We start from the raw sequence: 21,071 nt of genomic DNA on the forward strand, positions 1-21,071 counted from the left end.
TCCATTTTAACGGTTTAGAACAAGTAGTCCATAACTTCATTTGTGGCGTCTAAGAAACTATTATCAAGACCCCTAAAAAAATATACAAACATATAGGTTTTTTATCGAGCAGAATCAATGGCAGGAATGGCAGCGAGCGCGGTAAGCGCGGGTTTCGCCCCGTCCCGCGACATGGCGTAATTGCTTTTGGTGCATATCTGTCTCCGAGACATGTTTCTTTCTGAGGCATTTGCCTCGACGGTCCTTTCTAGGTGTGACCCCAAGCATTCCGGTGCTTCGATAGCCGGCCGTGCTGCGGTCGTCGCCGGGGGTAATGCCTGTTTTCGAGGTCGGCTACACGACTGTACGTGTATGACCGAACAAAAACCCGTTTTTTCCAACGTCGCGTGATTTTTGAACGAATTATCTCTTACTCAACGTGTCAATTTGTGGTACTTTGTGTAAATATCGTGTTCACTTCAAATAATCGCTAAATACACGGGACTTGCTGACAGTGTAGCTTCGGTCGAACATCGGTGCGTTGATCGGTGCCACAAGCCCAGTTACATTATCTCGGCCACACGGATCGGTGACGCAATCTAGGAGTAGAATTTGAAACTTGCTCCTGATAACCGCTAGTGCATCTTTCCTGTCAAATCTGCGTTTATTTACACTATGTACAGTTGAAGTCGGGAAGGTGCTAGCCTTTGCTCATGGCGCTTTCGAGTCACGGGTGCTATGTTGCGCTTTTTGGACTCCCAGGAGACTAGGGAGAAGGAAATGACGTCAACAACGCACCAAATGCAGATTGCATGTTGATATTGTTTTATTCTGTCAACAGTCAATCTGCGTTTTCTGTGTCGTTGACGTCACTTCGTTCTCCCTAGTCTCTTGGGAGTCCAAAACGTGCAACATAGCCCCCCAGAGTGTGACCGCTATCGCGGGTTCGTGCGTGCTCTTCTTGAGCCTCGTCTTTGTCTTGCTAGACCGCGATATATATCAACCGCCGTTTCAATTGTAGCTTTTTTTTTTTTTGTTCTTCTGGAATTACCTTTAGCTTTTTGTGCTCAAATATTTAGACCAATAGGACGCCGATCTTTTATAAATAAATATCTGCCTATAGGTCGGGGGTTACGACTCCCTACGCCCTGCCGTTCTTAATCGGGGTTCTGCAGAGGAAAGGACTTGCAGAAACAACTCGCAAGTTTACGATTTTTTCAAATAAACTGTTGAGTAGTTATATCATCGCCGTTTTTCTTTCTTGGTATGGACATGTTCTTATTCTAGGCGGTCCTAAGTAATAATGTACGTATGTTTAGAGAGCCGGACGTTTGTCTCCCTCTATGTGCAACTTTTCTCTCAGCTATGCATGAGAAATTTAGCAAGTACAGATCAAGCGCAAACCTGTGGTAAACCTTGCGGTCTTCAACGTGCTCCGGGCAGTAGTGATACACGACTGCGCGCCGATACAATGCTAATGCAGACCAAAACGGGCAGAGTAGAACCTGCAGAACCAATAAGCAGAACCAAGGGTCCCTGGGTTCTGCAGCGTGAGCATCCGCTTCACGCGCCGAGCAGGTCCTCTTTAAAGGAATTGTCCGTTGAAAACCGGAAGTTCCTAAACTTTTGTGATGGTTACCTCGTGGGGGCCTAATTTAACATAGGCCATTTTTATCCTAAACCACGCCCCAATTTAGTGTGATCAATGACGAATAATTATGCGAAACTCTATGCCAAATCTGGTAAGTATTAAGGATATTCTAGTTCACTGTGTCATGGCTGCGCTCCCATGCCTGATGTGACGTCACACGAGGCTTCTAATTGTCAGATCTTATCAACGGATATTATGCCTCATTCCCCCGTGGGAACAAAGAGCTCCCGACTCACCGCAGCGTTCAATTTTATTCGCCACTATTCGCGTGTCCAGCTCGTTGCTCGCCCTCAGGCGGTGGAAACGGGAAGCGCTCTACTGAGGGTCCTCTGACCCTCCTGCCCAGCGGGCACGGCGGGACTGCTCGTGACCATGGCTTGCCAAATATGTCATTTCCGAACGCAAGCAACACTCTTCATTGTGCCAACGTAGTGCTGCAGTCGGTATGGGATTGTACCTTACGCGAGTTTTTGAGTATCGCCTATAGAAGCAAACTCCAGCGGTGTGCGTTTGCCTTAAGGTTGCGTGCCCCACGTTTTGTGAGCGCACCATCGCCATGCGCCAATCCAAGACCGCAATTTTGGGCTCCGCGCACGCGCAGTGGGGAACGCTCAAATCTAACGCAAACACAGAGCGCTTGTGTTCGCTCGTATACGCAATACTAAAACTGTTTCACCTGCTTCCGACGCCAACAAAATCTGTTGCAGTGAGCAGACGTGCAAGCAGGTAGGCGTTCCTTTGAACTGGAAAGTCTGAGATTAGAAAAGCGACGGAGCGTGAAAATAAAAATAAGTGTTATAAAAACATTAATCATTAACTTTTTTTTTTTTTCTTTTTTTACTTCGGGGCACTTTGTCTGGAAGTATATTGGCGGCAACTTCGGACGTTCTGCCGATTGTCAAAAGTCGCGACTTTGATAGCAAGATATGCTTTACCCACAATTAGTGTAATCTTACATGAATTTCTCACACTAGCAGAATGTTTTCATTGATTTTAGACTATGTTTGTTTTATTACTTGGTAAATAAAAATACTGCAATTAGCAACACTGATAATAATTAGCACACTTCTGGTGGTCGTATTTGTTCGCGCGTTTGAAATTCGATCATAAGCAACAAATTATATTAGAGCCTAAAAAAATGCTTATTAAAATATTTCAATTTTAATATATATTGTTAAGAGGAGTCGCAGCAATGAATTCCCCCAATTAACGCCATGATCACGAAATTGCGCTATTTAACCATAATAGTCCTTCCAGAAATGTATAATTTTGTTTTCTTTTTAGCATTTGAAAAACTCTGACATCGTTATCAAGATAGACAAACAGCCAGGCACCGGATACAATATAAAGTCCTATGCGTCGCCGCGTTGCTACAAAAAACACGCACACACTTCGGCTGTCTGACTCAAATTCCGTCTTAGGGTTGTTGTAGTGAGAACAGCGTTTATTAATTTATTCGTTTTGCGGACATATTGTAAAATTTGGATTCATTATCTTATTGTGCTGGAAATAATGTTAAACCAATTAAACATCCAAATACCGGAAAGGCCATTAAAAGGCTCGCAGTTCATTATTTCCCATGACAATTATCTGAGCGAGAAAAGGCAGCGAGAACGCACAAATATCAGCACTGATTTTTTTCAACAACGACAATATTTTATGTCGCCTCTAATGTGTATGAAAGACCTTGTCTTTAAAGGGACGCTGAAATCTCCAAGATATCTTGAAGTGCCTGCATCGAACATGTATGTCACAAAATATATTTTTCGTGAAGAACTTCTCTAACTAAATAATTACGATGTGAGACAAATCTTGAGTTATGAAAGAATGCGTAGTTAAAACCTATATCGAGAAATCCAAAATAGGGGTTAAATTAAATTAAATCCGAAACCCAATCCAAATCTAAAATTAAATCCAAAATCAGCGCGGATGCTTGTCTTTCTGAGTATCTGGTGTGTGATTGTTTCTCTGCGCTGTCACCGTAAAATATGATTCACCAACTCGCCCAAGCATCCATCCTACCAAAATAGACGTTAGTTTTGGTTTCGGTCCAAAATTAAAACGTTCATCCTTCCGTAAGTATTACCCTAAACAGCGTTTTTGTTTTCAGGATAAAGAGGTGACCTGCGCTCGTAACACCCCAGCTTCATCGTATTACCAGAAATAATTTGTGTCGCTCATTGAAGCCAGCACACTAGACGGGCTCAACAGCGCCCATGCATCTGCGACCCTCACTGCAACCGTCATTTTGGAAAACGAGTGGCGCCACCTATAGTTAGTCGGAGTTGCTAATAAATCTCGCGGATAAGTGTGTAGCGTAGCAACCAAACAACAAAAGTCCCATTTTTTTTTTTTTTTTTTGACAACAAAATTTTTTTTTTTTTTTTTTTTTTAGCAACGAAGCAGCAGGCAGGACGATCGAATTTGTCGAGCTGCTACTTATCCGCGATTTGCGCAGGCTGCAAAGGCTAGAACAGAAAGGCGATTACTGCGAAGGCGATTAGTACGTTGGCACTGAGGGCCGAAGTTAGTTTCCGCCACCTGAATCTGGACAAGTCTTTTCGGACGGATCGAGAAGTCCGGGTCTGTTAGGCCTAGAGCCAGACAAGTCTGGCGTCGGCAGAGCTGGACGGACTCGACGTTGCAGCTAGTGTCAGCTGCGGAAAAGACGGAGGCCCAACGCAAGCAAGCAACGGATCCCAATGGGGGTCCATCGAAGCTTCTGGAAGCGAAGATCCCCGAGCAACGAGCGAAAGCCACCTTCAAGCCAGGCTAAATGGTACGAGGCCCACGTATGTTAAGTCTGCTCGACGGCGGGTCGCGATTAGCGAAGCGGGGGAGGGGCTTCACAAACGAATTCGAAGACCAAGTGCCGAAAGTATCGACACCATAACGTCGGAAGTTCCGGAGGACAGCACCGAGAACTCCATGGAAGTCAACGAGTCAGAGGGCGGTTCAAGAGGGGAATCCAAGACCTATGAAGGTCCTGATTACGAGGGTGAGCCATGGCAAGAAGTGTATTACCGAAAGCGCAAGGCAGGAAACGATGGACGTCGACACGCTTGCTACGACAAGCGCGAAGAAGCTGACGAATCAAGAGGAACGCTATGTGGTCGTCTTCAGGGCCCAAGAACGATACGACCTCACGAATATTCCTACTAGCACACTTCAAAGAAACTTCTACACCGCACTGAACATCAAGCAGGCACAGTGCACAAGAGAGGAACTGCCGACAGTCAGAACGTCAAAAGTCACCAATACAATTTCGGCCATAGTTCGGGACCGCCTGCAGGCACAAACCTTGCTGAAGATTAGAAGCCTCAAGGCGTCAGACAAGGCAGTGACAGTGATCGCCCACGAAATACCCCCGGAGAACACATGTAGAGGGGTGGCACACGGAGTAGACCCGAAGGAGACTGCGGGCGAACTGCACGAGGCACTCCACTGCAGGACACATGAAATTCTCTACGCCAGGCCACTGGGCAGCAGAGGGCTGGCACTGGTCACATTCCAGGGAAAACGTCCACCGAGGACGATACTGTACCATGGCTTCATCACCAAGGTGACTCTGTACAAGCCCACTACAGTGGTTTGTCGTCGGTGTCAAGGCCCGGGCCACAAGGAAATGCTGTGCACTAGGAAACCAAGGTGCACCGAGTGCGGCTGAATTATTCAAGACGGCCACGTTTGCCAGCGCAAGTACTGCGTAAACTGCCGATCGCTCACGCATCTAGCGACGGACAGCAAATGCCCGGCGAAAATTCGGGCAGACAAGATGCTGCAGCAGAAGACCAGAAAGGGCGGGCCGTCAAGTAGGCAAGCAGCCACGGCGACGGGGCAGAGGACGGAGGTAGAACCGCCCCTCATGACCATAGACGAATTTCCACCGCTAGAAGCAAGAAGTAGTGCACTCAAGAGAAATTCACCAGCGCGCAAGAGTAGAAGCAGGAGCGCCGCAGCTGGTAGCACCAGGAATGGCAGGAAGGCGTCGCGAAGTGCGTCACGTAACGAAAAACAAACCATCACGTTGCGCGGAAGGTCACCGTCAGCTCGACGGGTTCGCAACAATGACAAAAGCTATGCCGAAGCCACGAAAAAACCGAAAGGCTACTACGCCGATGATGACGACGAGATCAAGGCATGGCAAACAGAGCTCCGAGCCATCGAAGCAAGAAATCAAGCGGACGCCGACAAATGCAGGCGCCTCGAGACTGAACTACTGCAACTTCGACAGAAGATCGAGGAAGAAAGCAGGCGTCGCGAGGCACGAAAAAGCACCATTTTAGGTCACATCAAGACAGCGATAGAGGCCAGGAAGACACAACAAGAGCAGCAAAGAAAACAGCGTGAGCAGCAGGCAGACAGCCCAGCTTCTCGGGGAAGAGATCCAATTCGCGAGGAGAGGACCGAAGGGACGGCGACTGCAAGCAGCTTAACACCGCAGTAACCTACAGGATGGCAAGTGGCATTACAGCGAATGCAAGCCCAGATACAAGCACAGATGCAGACCCAGATGCAACAGATACAACAGCAAATGTTACGAATGCAACAGATGCTGACGTCCCAGCAGGCTCTACCGACCAGCTGCCCTACGCCACAAGATAGCCAACAATGATGCAAGCAAGGAAGCGCTAAGAATCCTACAATGGAATTGTCGCGGTATCGCAAGCAGAAGGGCAGAGCTCGTCTGAAGACTCAAGAATGAAACTTTTTTGACATTCTTTTATTGCAAGAAACGAAGTCGGATCAGATCACATTACCAGGATTCAAACAATATTACATGCCATCTATCACGCACACCTACAGGAAGGAAAAGAAAATCCAGGCACAAGCGGCTGTTTTTGTGCAGGCGAAGCTACCACACATCACCATCGACACATCCCAGTGGTGTACGCAACTCCAAGAAGTTGTGGCGCTACGCGTAGCGCTGCAATCCACGCGCAAGAGGCTCACGGTGGCCTCGGCGTACAACAGGCCGTACACTACGAAGGACTTTTCTTGGATCAGGCACCTACGCAAAGAATACTCTCATGACTTCATGGTCCTGGGAGGCGATCTCAATAAACACGTAGAACACTGGGCGATAGGCGACACAGCAAGGGGGGCCGCAGACCTGCGCGACATCACAGAGCAGGCAGATATGGCCCTAATAAACGACTTCAGCAGAGCAACGAGGTATGCAACGGGAGCAGGGCACAGAGACTCCGTCATCGACGTCACGATAGCGCCTCAAGCACCGCACGGAAGTTACAGTGGTCTATATTAGACGACGCCTGGGGAAGCGACCATTTCCCCATTGTCATGGAGCTGGACATCGGAGCCAAGAGCAGCCCAGGCAAAAAACAGACCAAAACGATCATCTGGGATGACTTCCCGAAGAACATCGAAGACCAGGGCGAAGACTTTGAGTTCCAACACGTCGCAACCCTCCTGACGGCAGCGGCCAGGATAGCCGTTGACGAGCGCCAAGTGGACGAGGACACTCCAACGCCAGATGCGCATCTTCTCTCATTATGGGACAGAAGAACGGCAGCACTCACAACCTACAGAAAGAAGAAGCTGAGAAAGCATCTCATAAAAGTGAACAAGCTCACAAAAGAGGCAAGCCAGTACGCAAGCCAGCTTGGCTTCGACAGATGGATAGAATATTGTGAGACCTTTGATAGACTCACAAACATGGGAGACGTATGGCGGACTTTCAACTCTATGTACGGTAAAAAGAAGGGAGTCAGTCCCGTTTCCGTGATAGCCCTAATGTCGCTAAAGTTGAGGCTTTGGCGAGTTGGTACATACTTCGGATATACTTCGTGATAGCCCTAATGTCAAACGAGAAGATGGAGGACATCCTCAAGCAGCTCGGGGAAGTGTTTTTCCCTCAACCAACCAAAAAGCCCGACCCGAGCACCTACTGGAGGAAGCATACCGGACCGTCCAGGCAATCCGAAGATCAGCCTTTCACGGAATGGGAGATGGATGCAGCAATCAAGCAATGCCGATCAAAGAGTACACCTGGACCTGATGGGATCACCGCCCCCATGCTTAAGAACGCTCCGGAGTCAGCCAGGCGAGCAATGTTGCAATGGTTCAACCAAATCTGGGACACTGGCGATTTCCCGGAAGAATGGAGGATATCCGTGGTGACGCCGATTCCGAAAGCTGGGAAAGCCGCGACAGATCCGGCGAACGTACGGCCGATCTCCCTCACCTCTATCATGGGAAAGCTCATGGAGAGAATGGTCCTGGCCAGAATCCAGCACAACATACGCCACAAAGGAATACTCCACCCCACGCAGACTGGGTTTCGGGCTAACCTAATTACCCACGACAGCCTGCTTATGATCTACAACGATGTTATCGATCGGCCGCGAAGCGATGGAAGTCTGAGAGTAATCGTTTCAATTGACATCAAGAAAGCGTTTGACAGCGTCCCCCACGAATCTGTCGTCGGCAAGATGGAAGAGCAGGTGCTCACTGGCAAACAATTGGATTTTGTGAAGTCTTTCCTTGCGAACCGCAAGTACAGAATAAAGGCAGGTTACGGAAAGGAAGCGCGAGAAGGCCCGACTAGCGAAAACAACATCGGCGTGCCGCAAGGAGCAGTTCTCTCGCCAACGCTATTTAACATAGTTATGGCACCACTGCTCTGACGGCTCTACAAGATCGAGAAGCTGAAAGCGACGGCGTATGCAGACGACGTCACTATATGGACGCATGAAGGTACGCCAGAGCAACAGGAGGCAGCACTGCAAAAAGGACTAAATACCATCGGCTACTTTTTGAAAGAAGTAGGGATGAGACCATCCCCAGAAAAGACTAAATACATTGTGTTCGGGGCCGGTAACGTCCAAAGACACCTGCAGCTCACCTTCGCCGGGGACCCAATCGTTCGAGAAGAGAGCATCAAGCTTTTAGGGGTCACCTTCGGAAACTCACCCAGCATCACTGACAAGTGGATGGCCGAGATGAGAAAGAAGTGGAAGCAAGGCCTCAACCTGGTCAGAAGAATCTCCCATCGACTAGGAGGAGCCGGAGAAGCAACGGCAAGGAAGTTAGTAATGGCCACACTGGTCTCGAAAATCACATATGCGGCGCGATTTTATTCATTACGGTTGTGGCACAAGAACCAGTTCCAAACTATGCCCAATGACGCAGGAAGAGCCATCTTGGGGCTACCAAGAAGTACAAAAACGGAGAAAATGAGGCAACTCATCTTTTTGCCAGAAATTGAGGACCTACTGGTGCAGCAGACAGTGACGCACACGGCGCGTGTGCATCACACAGAGGAAGGCCGAGCAATGGCAAGCTACATAGGCATCAAACTCCCGGAGACCCTAGACCCCCTCCCCCCAAGCAAGGCACCGTGGGATGTGATAAGCGTCACGCAAGGTGCGAAACCCCTTCCAAGAAATATGGACCCGGAGCGACACAAAGCCCGCAGGAAAAGGTACGCCCAACAGCACAAGAAGGAGGTCAAGGAGCTGTTGGCAAGCCAGCACAACACAGTGGTGTACGTCGATGGAGCGACAAAAGGGAAGGAGTATGCCGCAGGAGCAGTCTTCTACAGAGGCGAGGGGGCAACTCCCTTTGAAATTGCCACTAGCTGCGGACTGGGCACGGAGGTCACATCAGACACGGTAGAAGAAGCGGCTCTTCTGTTCACGTTGGGAGTATACGGGCACCTCCCCGGCAAGACGAGAAACCTCATTATCTATACGGACTCCAAGGAGGCGGTACGAAACATGTACAAGCTCAAGGCAACTACAAGCCCGACGGTACACGCCTTCTTCGACACGGCGCTCAGCCTATACCGGGAGCACGGCACAAGAATCAGTGTACGATGGGTCCCGGGACACCAGGAGATCTCAGGAAACGACATGGCTCACGCAGCGGCACAGTGCGCGATGAGAATTCCTCAGTTGCCATCCCAACAGGCGTCCAACTGCGAACAGTCAGTCGAACAGCCAGAAAATACGGCATGCTACGACCCCGTCGAAGAGCTGCGTAGATGTCGCAAGATGCGAAAGATTCAGCTAGCGGAAAAGTGGCAACCCGAGGACTACCCGCTTCCGGCGAAAACCTTCAAGCGAAAGGAAACGGTTCAACTTCGGCTCATCCGTACCGAAGGCGCGGTCACGCCAAGGCTCAAGTACCACATCAACCTCTCGCAATTGCGACGGACGCAGCCGTACGCGGTCCCTCCGGACCCGCGATGTCAGAGATGCAAGGATCCAGAAGCCATTCCCAGGCTCGACCATCTCCTATGGGAATGCCAAGCTCTAGCCTTGTGCAGAGTGGAAGCCATCGAGACGCTACCCGAGGAACAAAGACCCAAGAAACTCGTGGATTGGACGCACCCGCAGGGCGAAGCCCAACGCCGGACGAGGATCCTCCAGTCGCTTCTGGACTTCGTAGCCAAGTCAGATCTTGGGGACTCCATATGAAAACACCCTTCATGGCCCATCGCACAGTCATCCCTCATCACCCATAATCACGCAAGAACGAGGCTGCCAGATCCGAAGATCACCGCGGCGCGGATAACCTTTCTATTCGTAGTTCTTGGTTTCCAATAAACGTTTTCTACCTACCTACCTACTACGTCGTAGTGGAAGAGGAAAACACCGTTTGTGTCCTTTCGGTTTAAACTATAATTACTTGTCCAGGGAAGCGAACAAAATTCAGGTTTGCCGTGGAACGTGCTCCTACAGCCATTGAGAATGAGGACTAGATGTCGTTTTTTTCTAAGTACGAGATTTGACCGGACAATTTCTTTAACTGTGCATAAAAAAGACGAAAACGTCTCGTGTCAGACTCCCGCTTTGGCACGCACAGCACCTGCTGTTCCACTTCGGACGTCCATTGCTCTTGGCGAACATCCGTGTGCCCACCTCGCAGCAGCTTAGTGGACGCATAAATGGAGAGCATTAGCCCACCTTCGGCGGACGCTAACAAGTACGAGGCAACCAGCGGTAGTCCAATATCCTCCGGTAGTGCCTCTACCGGGACCACAGCCACCGATGGGACCCATTCCATCGAAGTCAGAGCCGTGCCCACTTCGCAGAGCCGTACGATACCGAAAGAAGGGTATCCATTCCGGACACGAAGTGCAGCGAGAAAAGAGAATCCGCTAGCTGAAATCTGGCATTCGGTAGGTCCCGATCCCGCCCTTGCTCCGAGTCCAGTCGTTTTCAAACCAAACGTCTTCTCCAGTGAAGAGGAGTCAAATGGACAAGAGATAGAAGGGGACAGAAGATGCCAACAGATATGGTTCCTCTGCACCGCTACTGCGGGAACCTTGTTGATTCCCATTGGCTTGGTCCTCACTGGATACCTTTCACACTCAGACAAGATTTCACCCAACAGTACCACAGCGGTCTTCATGACGCGTTCCAGTGCTCGTCAAAAGGCAACTATAAATCCCTTGACAGCCGTCGAATTAAATTGTTCTGGTGCGGTGAGCTTGAACGACAACATCACCAATCTGTGCCGTACTGACCCAAATTTTTCGATGCCACATACGAAAGACCTCCGTTTTTTTTGTCTGTTTAACAACTCAAGGTTCCGCAAAAACGAAGACTTCCACTATCTCCCGGAGAATCTTCCCTTTGACCTCTGTCCATATGTCATCTATTGGTCAATGAGCATTTTTGATGGCCGAGTAAAAAGTAGAGTTCCATCATTTGACAGGCTGTACGGCATCTCAGAGCTGAAGAACACAAGCGACCGCCTCAGCGGTGGGAAAACCAGGGTTCTGATGGCCCTTGGCGGATACCCTGAGGAAAGTCCGCAATTCTCGAGGCTGGGCAGAGATTCCGTGGCCATGGACACTCTAGTCGCCGACATCGTAACGATGATGGTCCACCTTCGCCTGGACGGACTCGCCATCCATTGGGTTTTGCCCGCAGGCGCCTGCGAGCCTTCTGATGTGAACAAGACACTGTCAGTCCTTTTCGCTAACGTGAAGAAGCTTTTGGTTCTAAACAATCTACCAGCGCTCATGACGCTCATTCTACCCTACGGAGACACCGCAACCTTAGCCTCAATTTCGCCGGACCTGGTAGACTTTTTCTTCTTCATGACCCACGAGTTTCGACCGGACACCCCTCACCCTAAACTTTGTCAGTACGTCACGAACAAAACACTCGAGTTTCTCACAAGTATTCCCGACTATATTCAGCATCAGGGAAAGCTTTGTGTCGGTATTTCGATGGCCGCATTCCTCCTGGATCTGTTCAATGGTAGTCACTATCTGACATCGACCCGCTTTCCCTATATACCGGGTAGGGCTCCACTTTTCGAACTGTGCGAAGGAGACCTACCACAAGAACACATATCGCCGAACTGCAGATTTTATACAGCTCCTATGTCGAACGATAGACCTGAGTTTCTAGAATACGCGTACTTGTCAGATGACTTGCTAAAGAAGCTCCTACACCTGAACATAGGAAGCTCCCGATGTACCCTTGTCGCTGACCTTGACTTCGAAACTTACAAACCGAGCTGTTCAACGTTATACCCAACACTGACGAAGCTATACCAAACAAGTGTGAATATTACACACCCTTAATTTAGTAGCCCTTTTAATAATTTAAAGCTTCCGTAGTTTTGTAAATATTTGCTTTTATCGATAGAGGTGTCTCTGCTCATACCATTAATAGATATTTTTGTCTGTCCCATACTGAAAGATTTTTTTGTTTTCCTAAGGATATACGAACCACTCCTGTTTATTCTTCTACTGCTTCTGATAAAATATCGACTCGGTACGGAGAAATGTAGCGTTCTTTATAGGGCGTCTGTCCTTTTCTGGGTTCGTTCAAACCTCTCAAAAGCAGCTGGTACATGGGTTGGAAAATGATAGAGAGGAATCTTTCTATATGTATTTTTCTACAAAATAAATTACCGCATCTCCACGTGGTGAATGATGTTGATTGAGGCGAAGCTCGGGTGGTGCTGATGATACTGATTTTGGTCATAGGTCATAGGATGGTGCCGTTTTCGTTCATGTCAGTACGAGAATCTGTGGTTTTCTTCTTTTTCTTTTTTTAAGAAGACAGATGGGATGGCAACTCAGAACCCCCTACTCTTCTTTTTTTTTCTTCTTCTTTTTCTTGATACTGATTTTGGTCATAGGTAAAGCTGATAGTGCCGTTTTCATTAAGTCAGTAAAAGAATGTGTGGTTTTCTTCTTTTTCTTTTTGTAAGAAAACAGTTGGGATGGCAACTCAGAACCCCCTACTCTTTTTTTTTTTTTTCCTTTTTCTTGTAACTGATTTTGGTCATAGGTAGTGCTGATGCTGCCGTTTTCATTCATGTCAGTAGAAGAATATGTGGTTTTGGTATTCTTTTTTTTTAAGAAGACAGATGAGATGGCATCTCAGAGCCCCCTATTTTTTTTTCTTCTTTTTCTTTTTTTTTTTTTTGTTTATTTCTTTTTTTTTTTTGCTTTTGTTGCTGAACTCACGAGCAGGAGCTCGTGAGCTTCTGCTCGTCTCGTGAGCTCACGAGCAGGGGCACGCCGGACGGCGGACGGACATACGGACATGGCTAGCCCCTAATGAGCTTCGCCCCTAATAGTAGAGGTTGAAGGGGTATTCAGATACCACGCGCATCCCGTGGTAAAAACCTTTATGCTTTTGCATGGAGCCGCGCGGGGGGGGGGGGGGGGGTCGTAGACATCCCAGGGGGGTGGATGAGGTTTTGCTCGGGCTACACAAACGCTCCCCGCCTTGGCGTGGGATCGCTTAGCAATAGGCGGCATTTTGTTCGCGCGTGGCGGTCCCACGGCGGCCCCACGGCGGCCATCTTGAACAAGCCATTAGTTCAACCACTAGATGGCGGCACTCATCCGTGTTGCGAGACAACAGGCTCGTAGCAGTGATGTTCCTCCTCTGTTCTTAAGGTCTGTTCACGGGATGCATCTTTCAGGCGCGCAACAGTTTCGCGACAGTCAAGTTTCGCGAAATGTGCTCGTTCACACGTACCGCTTCACGTGCAACAACGATGACGTTTAAGGTCGGTTCACACGATGCATCTTTTAGGCGCGCAACAGTTTCGCGACACTCAGGTTTCGCGAAATGTGCTCGTTCACACGCATCGTTTCACGTGCAACAACGATGACGTTTAGAATCGCGAAAATAGTTTGGGTGTTGATCATAAAGTGGCGCTTCAGTTGAAAGGCAAAATCATCATCATCAGCATTAGCCATTCAGCGTCGTGTTCTCCATCTCCCGCCACATTCTAAGAGTCAAAACGCAGGCGAGCTGGTGAACAATCATAATTAAGAAATAAAACCTTAAGAGAAGGAAACAAAAAGGGACTTACACACCACCGTCTTAAAACCAGCACAGCATACAGCTGTCATTTATTTCCATTTACTTAATTTACTCTTAAATTGTCATTTACTAGTTGTTGAATTGTCATTTACTGCCATTTACTTTTTTTACTGTTGAATATATATAATTTGTATGGAGGTTGACAAAGAAGAAGGCTTGTGGAAGTAAATGAGAGCTGCACGCTGTGCTGGTTTTGAGATGGTACTGTGTACGTCCCTTTTTGTTTCCTTGTCTCAAGGTTTTATTTCTTAATTATGACTAAAAATAGACGCGAATTATCATCATCACCAATTACGTCTTCCTCCATCGCTGGATTTTTTTCCGATATGCTACTCACTTTTCCTTCAGTGGTGCTTGACGTGCTTGCGGAAACGCCGGCAGTATCCATCGTTCGTGGTTTCGGTTTTTTTCGGATTTGGCTCGGCTACAACACCGGAAGTGAAGTAGTCTTCTCAAACAGTTCGCTCCCCCCTCAAAGGCCACGTGAGAGTGCTTCTGAGCGGCCATTGGCGGCGCCCTCAGATTGATTGACACAGAGCAGTATAAACGGCTCTGGATTGACAGGACTCGGCAAAGATTCAGCAAAAGCTCGCACCAGAAGCGAGATGTGCGCGCAACTTTTTTTAGATGCGCGCGTCCTTTTCAGACTCGTTCAGACGGCGCAATCATTTCGCGAAACTACGTTTCGCGACACTATAGATGCGCGAGAAAAATGCATCGTGTGAACGGGCTTTTAATATTGTCACGGGTGGTGAGTCGTGACCAATAAACAAGAAATAAACAGAAATAAATAAACGTTTAATGTGGCGAACTTGTGCCAAAAATAAAGAAGGAAACAGAAGAAAGCAGAGCGTCGCGGGCGTTGAAGTCGGCGTGTCAGCAGAATCGAGCGCTGGGGCGAGACTGACTCGACAAGGTCGCGGGCGGCCTCTTATCTAGAGTGCGTCGCTATCTCGAAGATTCGGCGAAAGCGGCTCGAGCATCGCGTGATCGGGCGGGAATGAACACGCACTTTCTAGAAAACAAAAGCAGGAATAAATGATAGAAGTTACATGCGGTACATGAATAAACGAGAACTTTCTGGAGGTCCGTGACTGAGCGTGGCTTTCTCAGCCCTGGGCGCGGCATTATCCCCCCTTTTAAAAGTGCATCGTCCCGATGCAGCACAAAAACGGAAAACAAAAAAAACAAAAGGACAGCAGAATTGCTAGCCGGAGTTCACAGTCCACAGTTCACTCGTCGACGAGAGTGGAGAGTCCTATCGTTCGTAATACGGCTTCAGCCGGACGACGTGCACAACCTCGGGTCGCGGCTGACGTCTTGCAGATGGGCGGGTTCCGTCGGGAAGGACTTCGTAGTTTAAGTCCCCGAGACGGCGAAGCACCTTGTAGGGTCCAAAGTAGCGCTTGAGAAGCTTCTCGCTGAGACCGCGGCGCCGTATTGGTGTCCACACCCATACCCGGTCTCCGGGTTGATAGTGGGCGTCACGCCGGCGAAGATTGTATCGGCCGGCGTCGACATGTTGCTGGTCTTGAATTCGCACTCTTGCCAGTTGGCGGACCTCTTCTGCCCGTTGAGCAACCACCTGGGCGTCATCGCTTCCGTCGTCGACTGGATCGTGCGGCAACATAGAGTCTAGCATAGTCGTCACCTTCCGGCCATACACCAGCTGGAAGGGCGTCACTCCTGTGGTCTCTTGCACTGCTGTGTTGTAGGCGAACGTGACGTAGGGCAGCACTTCGTCCCAGGTCTTGTGCTCCACGTCGACGTACATAGAGACCATGTCGGCGATTGTTTTGTTGAGCCGCTCCGTCAACCCGTTCGTCTGCGGATGGTATGCCGTTGTTCGACGGTGTTCCGTGTGGCTTAGACGCAGGATCTCTTGGGTCAACTGTACCATAAACGATGACCCTCGGTCTGTGATCAGTACTTCGGGGGCGCCATGGCGGAGGACGATGGACTCGATGAAGAACTTGGCGACTTCGACAGCAGTCCCCGAAGGAAGGGCTTTCGTCTCGGCGTAACCAGTAAGATAATCGGTGGCGACGATTATCCAGCGGTTCCCCATCGTCGACGGTGGAAAAGGACCCAGCAAATCCATTCCAATTTGCTGGAAGGGCTTGGTTGGCGGGGTAATCGGCTGAAGGAGACCTGCTGGCTTTGACGGTGGTTTCTTGCGTCGCTGGCACTCATGGCACGATCGTGTGTAGAGATGGACGGTCTTCGGAAGCTTTGGCCAGTAGTACTTGTCACGAATCCGGGCAAGGGTCCTGCTGTAGCCGAGATGTCCGGCCGTTGGGTCGTCGTGGCACGCTTGAAAAATTTCTTCTCGGAGACTGGCGGGGACAACCAGTAGCCAGGGGGTTTCGCTGGTTCCGAAATTCTTTCTGAAGAGCACGCCTCGCCGCAGGACAAAGCTCGGTAGGTCCCGAGAAAAGACCCGTGGGACAGAGCCTCCTCGACCTTCGAGGGTGTCGATCACGGAGCTAAGTTCCGCGTCGTCGCGTTGCAGTGCCCTCATGTCGGTAGCGTCAACTGCGCCTAGAAAACGGGCGTCGTCATCGTCGTCCGCGCCGGAGATTGGAGGTTCGACTGGAGCCCTAGACAAACAGTCAGCGTCATTATGCTTGCGGCCGGACTTATGCACAATGGTTACGTCGAATTCCTGCAGTCGAAGGCTCCAGCGGGCGAGGCGTCCGGACGGATCCTTGAGGTTTGCGAGCCAGCAGAGGGCGTGGTGGTCTGTGACCACGCGAAACGGGATCCCGTACAAGTACGGGCGGAACTTGGTTATCGCCCAGACGACAGCAAGACATTCTTTGTCGGTCGTTGAATAATTCTGTTCTGCCTTAGACAGCGCCCGGCTTGCGTAAGCGATTACTCTCTCTGCCCCTTCTTGTCGCTGAACGAGTACCGCACCGAGACCGGTATTGCTGGCGTCCGTGTGGATTTCAGTCTCCGCCGACTGGTCAAAATGTCCGAGGATAGGGGGCGACTGGAGCCTTCGCTTGAGTTCGTCGAACGCTTGCTCTTGCTCCTCTCCCCACTGGAACTGCACGTCGTCTTTCGTCAGATGCGTCAGCGGTGCAGAAATTTGCGCGAAATCACGAACGAAACGTCTGTAATAGGCGCACAGCCCAAGGAATCTTCGAACGGTCTTCTTGTCCGATGGCTTCGGGAACTCGGCGACAGCGGACGTCTTGGCGGGATCAGGGCTTACGCCCTGAGCACTCACGACGTGGCCCAAGAATTTGAGCTCACCATAGGCGAACCGACACTTGGAAGGCTTGAGGGTCAGCCCAGCAGCTTTGAAGGCCTGTAGAACGGCTCGCAGTCGTCTCAGGTGCTCGTCGAATTCGCTTGCGAAGACCACAACATCGTCGAGGTAGACGAGACAGCTTTGCCATTTCAAGCCGGCAAGGACGGTGTCCATAACGCGCTGGAAGGTTGCCGGCGCTGTGCACAGCCCGAATGGCATTACTTTAAACTCATACAGTCCGTCCGGCGTGACGAAGGCCGTCTTCTCACGATCTCGTTCGTCGACCTCAATCTGCCAGTACCCGCTCTTCAAGTCCATCGACGAAAAGTATCGGGCGTGGCGTAGTCGGTCCAGGGTGTCGTCGATGCGTGGCAGTGGGTAGACGTCCTTTTTTGTAACGGCGTTCAGTCGGCGATAGTCCACGCAGAACCGAAGAGTCCCGTCTTTCTTTTTCACCAGGACTACCGGTGAAGCCCACGGACTGCTTGAGGGCTGGATAATGTCGTCGTCAAGCATTTCTTGTACCTGCTGCTGGATGGCTTCCCTTTCTTTCACGGAGACCCTGTACGGCGGCCGATGCACAGGGAGTGCGTCGTCATCAGTAATTATCCGATGTTTCGCAACCGTCGTTTGGCGCACTTTCGACGACGTGGAGAAGCACTCACTGAACTCGTCGAGAAGGTCACGAAGTTGTCGTCGTTGTGGGGCTGGGAGGGATGAGTCGATGTCGAGCTCTGAGGACGTGATTGTCTTGTTCTGCGTCGGAGAGGCGTCTTCTGAGATCACGGCGATCGCGGCTGAGTCTTCGATTTCCTCGACGTAGCCCACAGTTGTACCCTTTGTAAGGTGCTGCGACTCGTGCCGGAAATTGGTGACAAGGGCTAATGCACGCCCGTCCTGGAGCTCGGTTACGGCTCTTGCAATGCCAATCCCTCGTCCGAGGAGAAGTTGGACGCTTCCTTCCAGCAGTGCTACACCGCAGGTGGCTCCTTCGGTCCCGACGGGCACAAAGACACTCGACAGCGGCGGCAGGTTTACGTGGCTGGCGAGGACTCGCACTGCAGCTAACGTCGGTTTGGTATTTTCAACCGATGGGGCAGGCTTCCGAAGCGTCAGCTTGTTCTCCGCAAGGTCGATGATGGCGCCGTATTCACACAGGAAGTCCATTCCGAGAATGACGTCCCTCGAACAGTCTTGCAGAACGACGAACTTCACAGGGCATGTTTCGCCGTGAATCTCGACGCGAGCGGTGCATCTCCCGACTGGTGTAATGAGGTGTCCTCCGGCGGTTCTTATTTGTGGTCCATCCCACGGCGTCATGACTTTTCGAAGGCGGCGGGAGAGCCTCCCACTCAAGACTGAGTAGTCTGCTCCGGTGTCCACGAGTGCGGATGCGTCGTGGCCGTCGATGACGACGTTTAGGGTATTGGACACCACTGCAGCGGCGTCGTTTTGGTCTTTGGTGGCGTTCGAGTGGGGGCCCCCCGACGTTCGTGGAGGATCTTGGCGTCGGTCGTCTTCGGCAACTCCACCTCCAGGGGTTGCCGCGCCTAGTTTCCCCGGCGAGGAGCGAGGGGGGACAGGCTTTCACGTCGCGGTCGGTGCATCGGCGAAGCTGGACGTCGCGGTGACGGCGACCGGAACTCTCGGCGGGACGCAGGCTCGGGGGACTGAGGTCGTCGCAGGTACTCGTCGATCTCGATAGGGCGTTCACCATGACGGGGGCGCGGGTCGTTCGGGTGGAACCCGCGTAGCCCGAGTCGTCGGTATGGGCATCGGCGGTAGGTGTGGTCCGCTTCCCCGCAATGGAAGCACAGAGGGCGTCGGTCGGGCGTTCGCCACAGGTCGGTCTTGCGGGGTGCGCGAGGCTCCGGGCAGGCGTACTGGACCTGGTCGTCGTGGCGTCGGTCGTGCTGCGGCGCAGGAGACTGACGTCGGGGCGGCGTGACATAGGTGCGGCGAGGAGGCGGTGGCCGTCGGGCCACTGCGGCGTAGGTCAGGGCGGGCTCTTCGGGTGGTGCTACGCAGGCAGGAGCCTCCGGTTGAATTGCCCGCTGGACTTCTTCGCGCACCACTTCGGCGATCGACAGCTCAGCCGGCTGGTTGGCAGCAGGCAGCAGCTTCCGGAGCTCCTCCCGGACGATGTCGCGGACGATTTCCCGAAGGCCGTCGACACCGATGGCGTTCAGGTCTAGTCGGCAAGATGCGGCGGTTCGAGGAGCAGGCACGCCGGCGAGTCGATGGTAATGGCTTGCTCGGGCCGACAGCGCTCGCTCGATGTTAGTGGCTTCAGCCACAAAACCGTCGACGGTTGTCGGGGGATGGCGGACAAGGCCCCCAAAAATTTCAGCCTTCACGCCACGCATGAGGACGCGGAGCTTCTTCTCATCGGCTGCCTCCGGATCGGCTCGGGCAGATAGGCGCATGACATCCTCTACGAAGCTGGTCACGCTTTCGTTGGGGCCCTGCACCCTTGTTTGGAGAAGGTCCTCCGCTCGCTGCCGACGGTGGTGGTTGAGGAACGTTCGCTTCAACTCCGCGGCGCAGGACTCCCACGTAGTGAAGGACGCTTCGTGGTTTTCAAACCAATGCCTCGCAGTTCCTTCAAGCGCGAAGTAGAGATTGTGGAGGTATTGTTCAGTCGTCCATCCGTTGTGGCGGGCTACACGTTCGTAGTGTTGCAGCCAGTCTTCAACGTCCTCGTGGACGTCTCCGTGGAAAGGCGTTGGAGTCCTGGGTGCGATCGGCAGGTACACAACGGCAGAAGCGGCCGGGGTCTGCGCCTGGTTGGCCATCGTCGTCTTCGGCTTGGTCGTGGGTGGCAGAAGTCCGTGTTCCGGGGGTAGACCTCGGATGCGGCGACTTGACCGGGTCTCGATCTGGTCTTCGTCGGGTCCTCCGGAGCTGGGGTTTGGACTTGTACTGCGGGAACTCGGAGGGCTGCGCTGCACGGACATGCGGTACCCCGCACCTCCACCAGAATGTCACGGGTGGTGAGTCGTGACCAATAAACAAGAAATAAACAGAAATAAATAAACGTTTAATGTGGCGAACTTGTGCCAAAAATAAAGAAGGAAACAGAAGAAAGCAGAGCGTCGCGGGCGTCGAAGTCGGCGTGTCAGCAGAATCGAGCGCTGGGGCGAGACTGACTCGACAAGGTCGCGGGCGGCCTCTTATCTAGAGTGCGTCGCTATCTCGAAGATTCGGCGAAAGCGGCTCGAGCATCGCGTGATCGGGCGGGAATGAACACGCACTTTCTAGAAAACAAAAGCAGGAATAAATGATAGAAGTTACATGCGGTACATGAATAAACGAGAACTTTCTGGAGGTCCGTGACTGAGCGTGGCTTTCTCAGCCCTGGGCGCGGCAATATCCTCCTTTCTGCTGCTCGCTCGTGCTCGTTCAGCGCTCAGCGTGTGCTCCCGCTGACACAAATGCCAGCAAACGTGACAGTGGTGCTAGCATATAGAGTGGCTCTAGTGCTAGCAGGGGTACTGCTTTTTGCACTCCAAGGAGACGGGATGCTTACGGGTTCTCGCTCTTCAGTTTATGCAGGCCCTAGCCGTCTCTTGCGGCGCTGAGTTCACGCCCTTTTTGTCTGACGAGTCATGGTACGACAAAAGATGCCCGGCGATTTCAACTTGTCAGCCAAGTCATTCTTCGATGGTTTTGACGCTGCTACACCCGGACTCGGCTTCCTTCAAACATCACTTCAAGCAACAGCGATCGACATCATGTGACTACGAACTATTTAAGAGCTTGCTCTACCAGCGACGGATGGGTTCCGGTGCCGTCATTAAGGCGGGATGCTTACGGGTTCTCGCTCTTCAGGTTGGTAAACCTTACTTCCACG

At 51.3% G+C, this 21,071-nt stretch overlaps 2 protein-coding genes across 2 annotated transcripts; one reads left to right on the forward strand and one right to left on the reverse strand.

Moving 5' to 3' along the window:
- Window positions 1–8,421: 8,421 nt before the first annotated feature.
- LOC120839705 lies at window positions 8,422–10,071 on the forward strand. Its single transcript, XM_040210060.1, has one exon. It carries the CDS (start codon window positions 8,422–8,424, stop codon window positions 10,069–10,071), a length of 1,650 nt encoding a protein of 549 aa, XP_040065994.1.
- Window positions 10,072–17,676: 7,605 nt separating this feature from the next.
- On the reverse strand, window positions 17,677–20,332 carry LOC121834223. The gene is made up of 2 exons (XM_042287975.1): window positions 18,810–20,332; window positions 17,677–17,780 (listed from the first exon to the last, which is right to left on the reverse strand). Exons 1-2 carry the CDS (start codon window positions 20,173–20,175, stop codon window positions 17,770–17,772), a joined length of 1,377 nt encoding a protein of 458 aa, XP_042143909.1. The 5' UTR covers window positions 20,176–20,332; the 3' UTR covers window positions 17,677–17,769.
- Between the last annotated feature and the right edge of the window lie 739 nt (window positions 20,333–21,071).

The sequence above is a fragment of the Ixodes scapularis genome, unplaced genomic scaffold (assembly GCF_016920785.2).
Source record: "Ixodes scapularis isolate PalLabHiFi unplaced genomic scaffold, ASM1692078v2 ptg000754l_1___fragment_2___debris__unscaffolded, whole genome shotgun sequence".
NCBI classification, from domain to species: Eukaryota; Metazoa; Arthropoda; class Arachnida; order Ixodida; family Ixodidae; genus Ixodes; species Ixodes scapularis.

What these genes read in the sequence shown, in the direction of transcription:
- LOC121834223 (XM_042287975.1), bottom strand. Translation starts at nt 20,175, where the DNA reads ATGTCCGTGCAGCGCAGCCCTCCGAGTTCCCGCAGTACAAGTCCAAAC.
- LOC120839705 (XM_040210060.1), top strand. Translation starts at nt 8,422, where the DNA reads ATGAGACCATCCCCAGAAAAGACTAAATACATTGTGTTCGGGGCCGGT.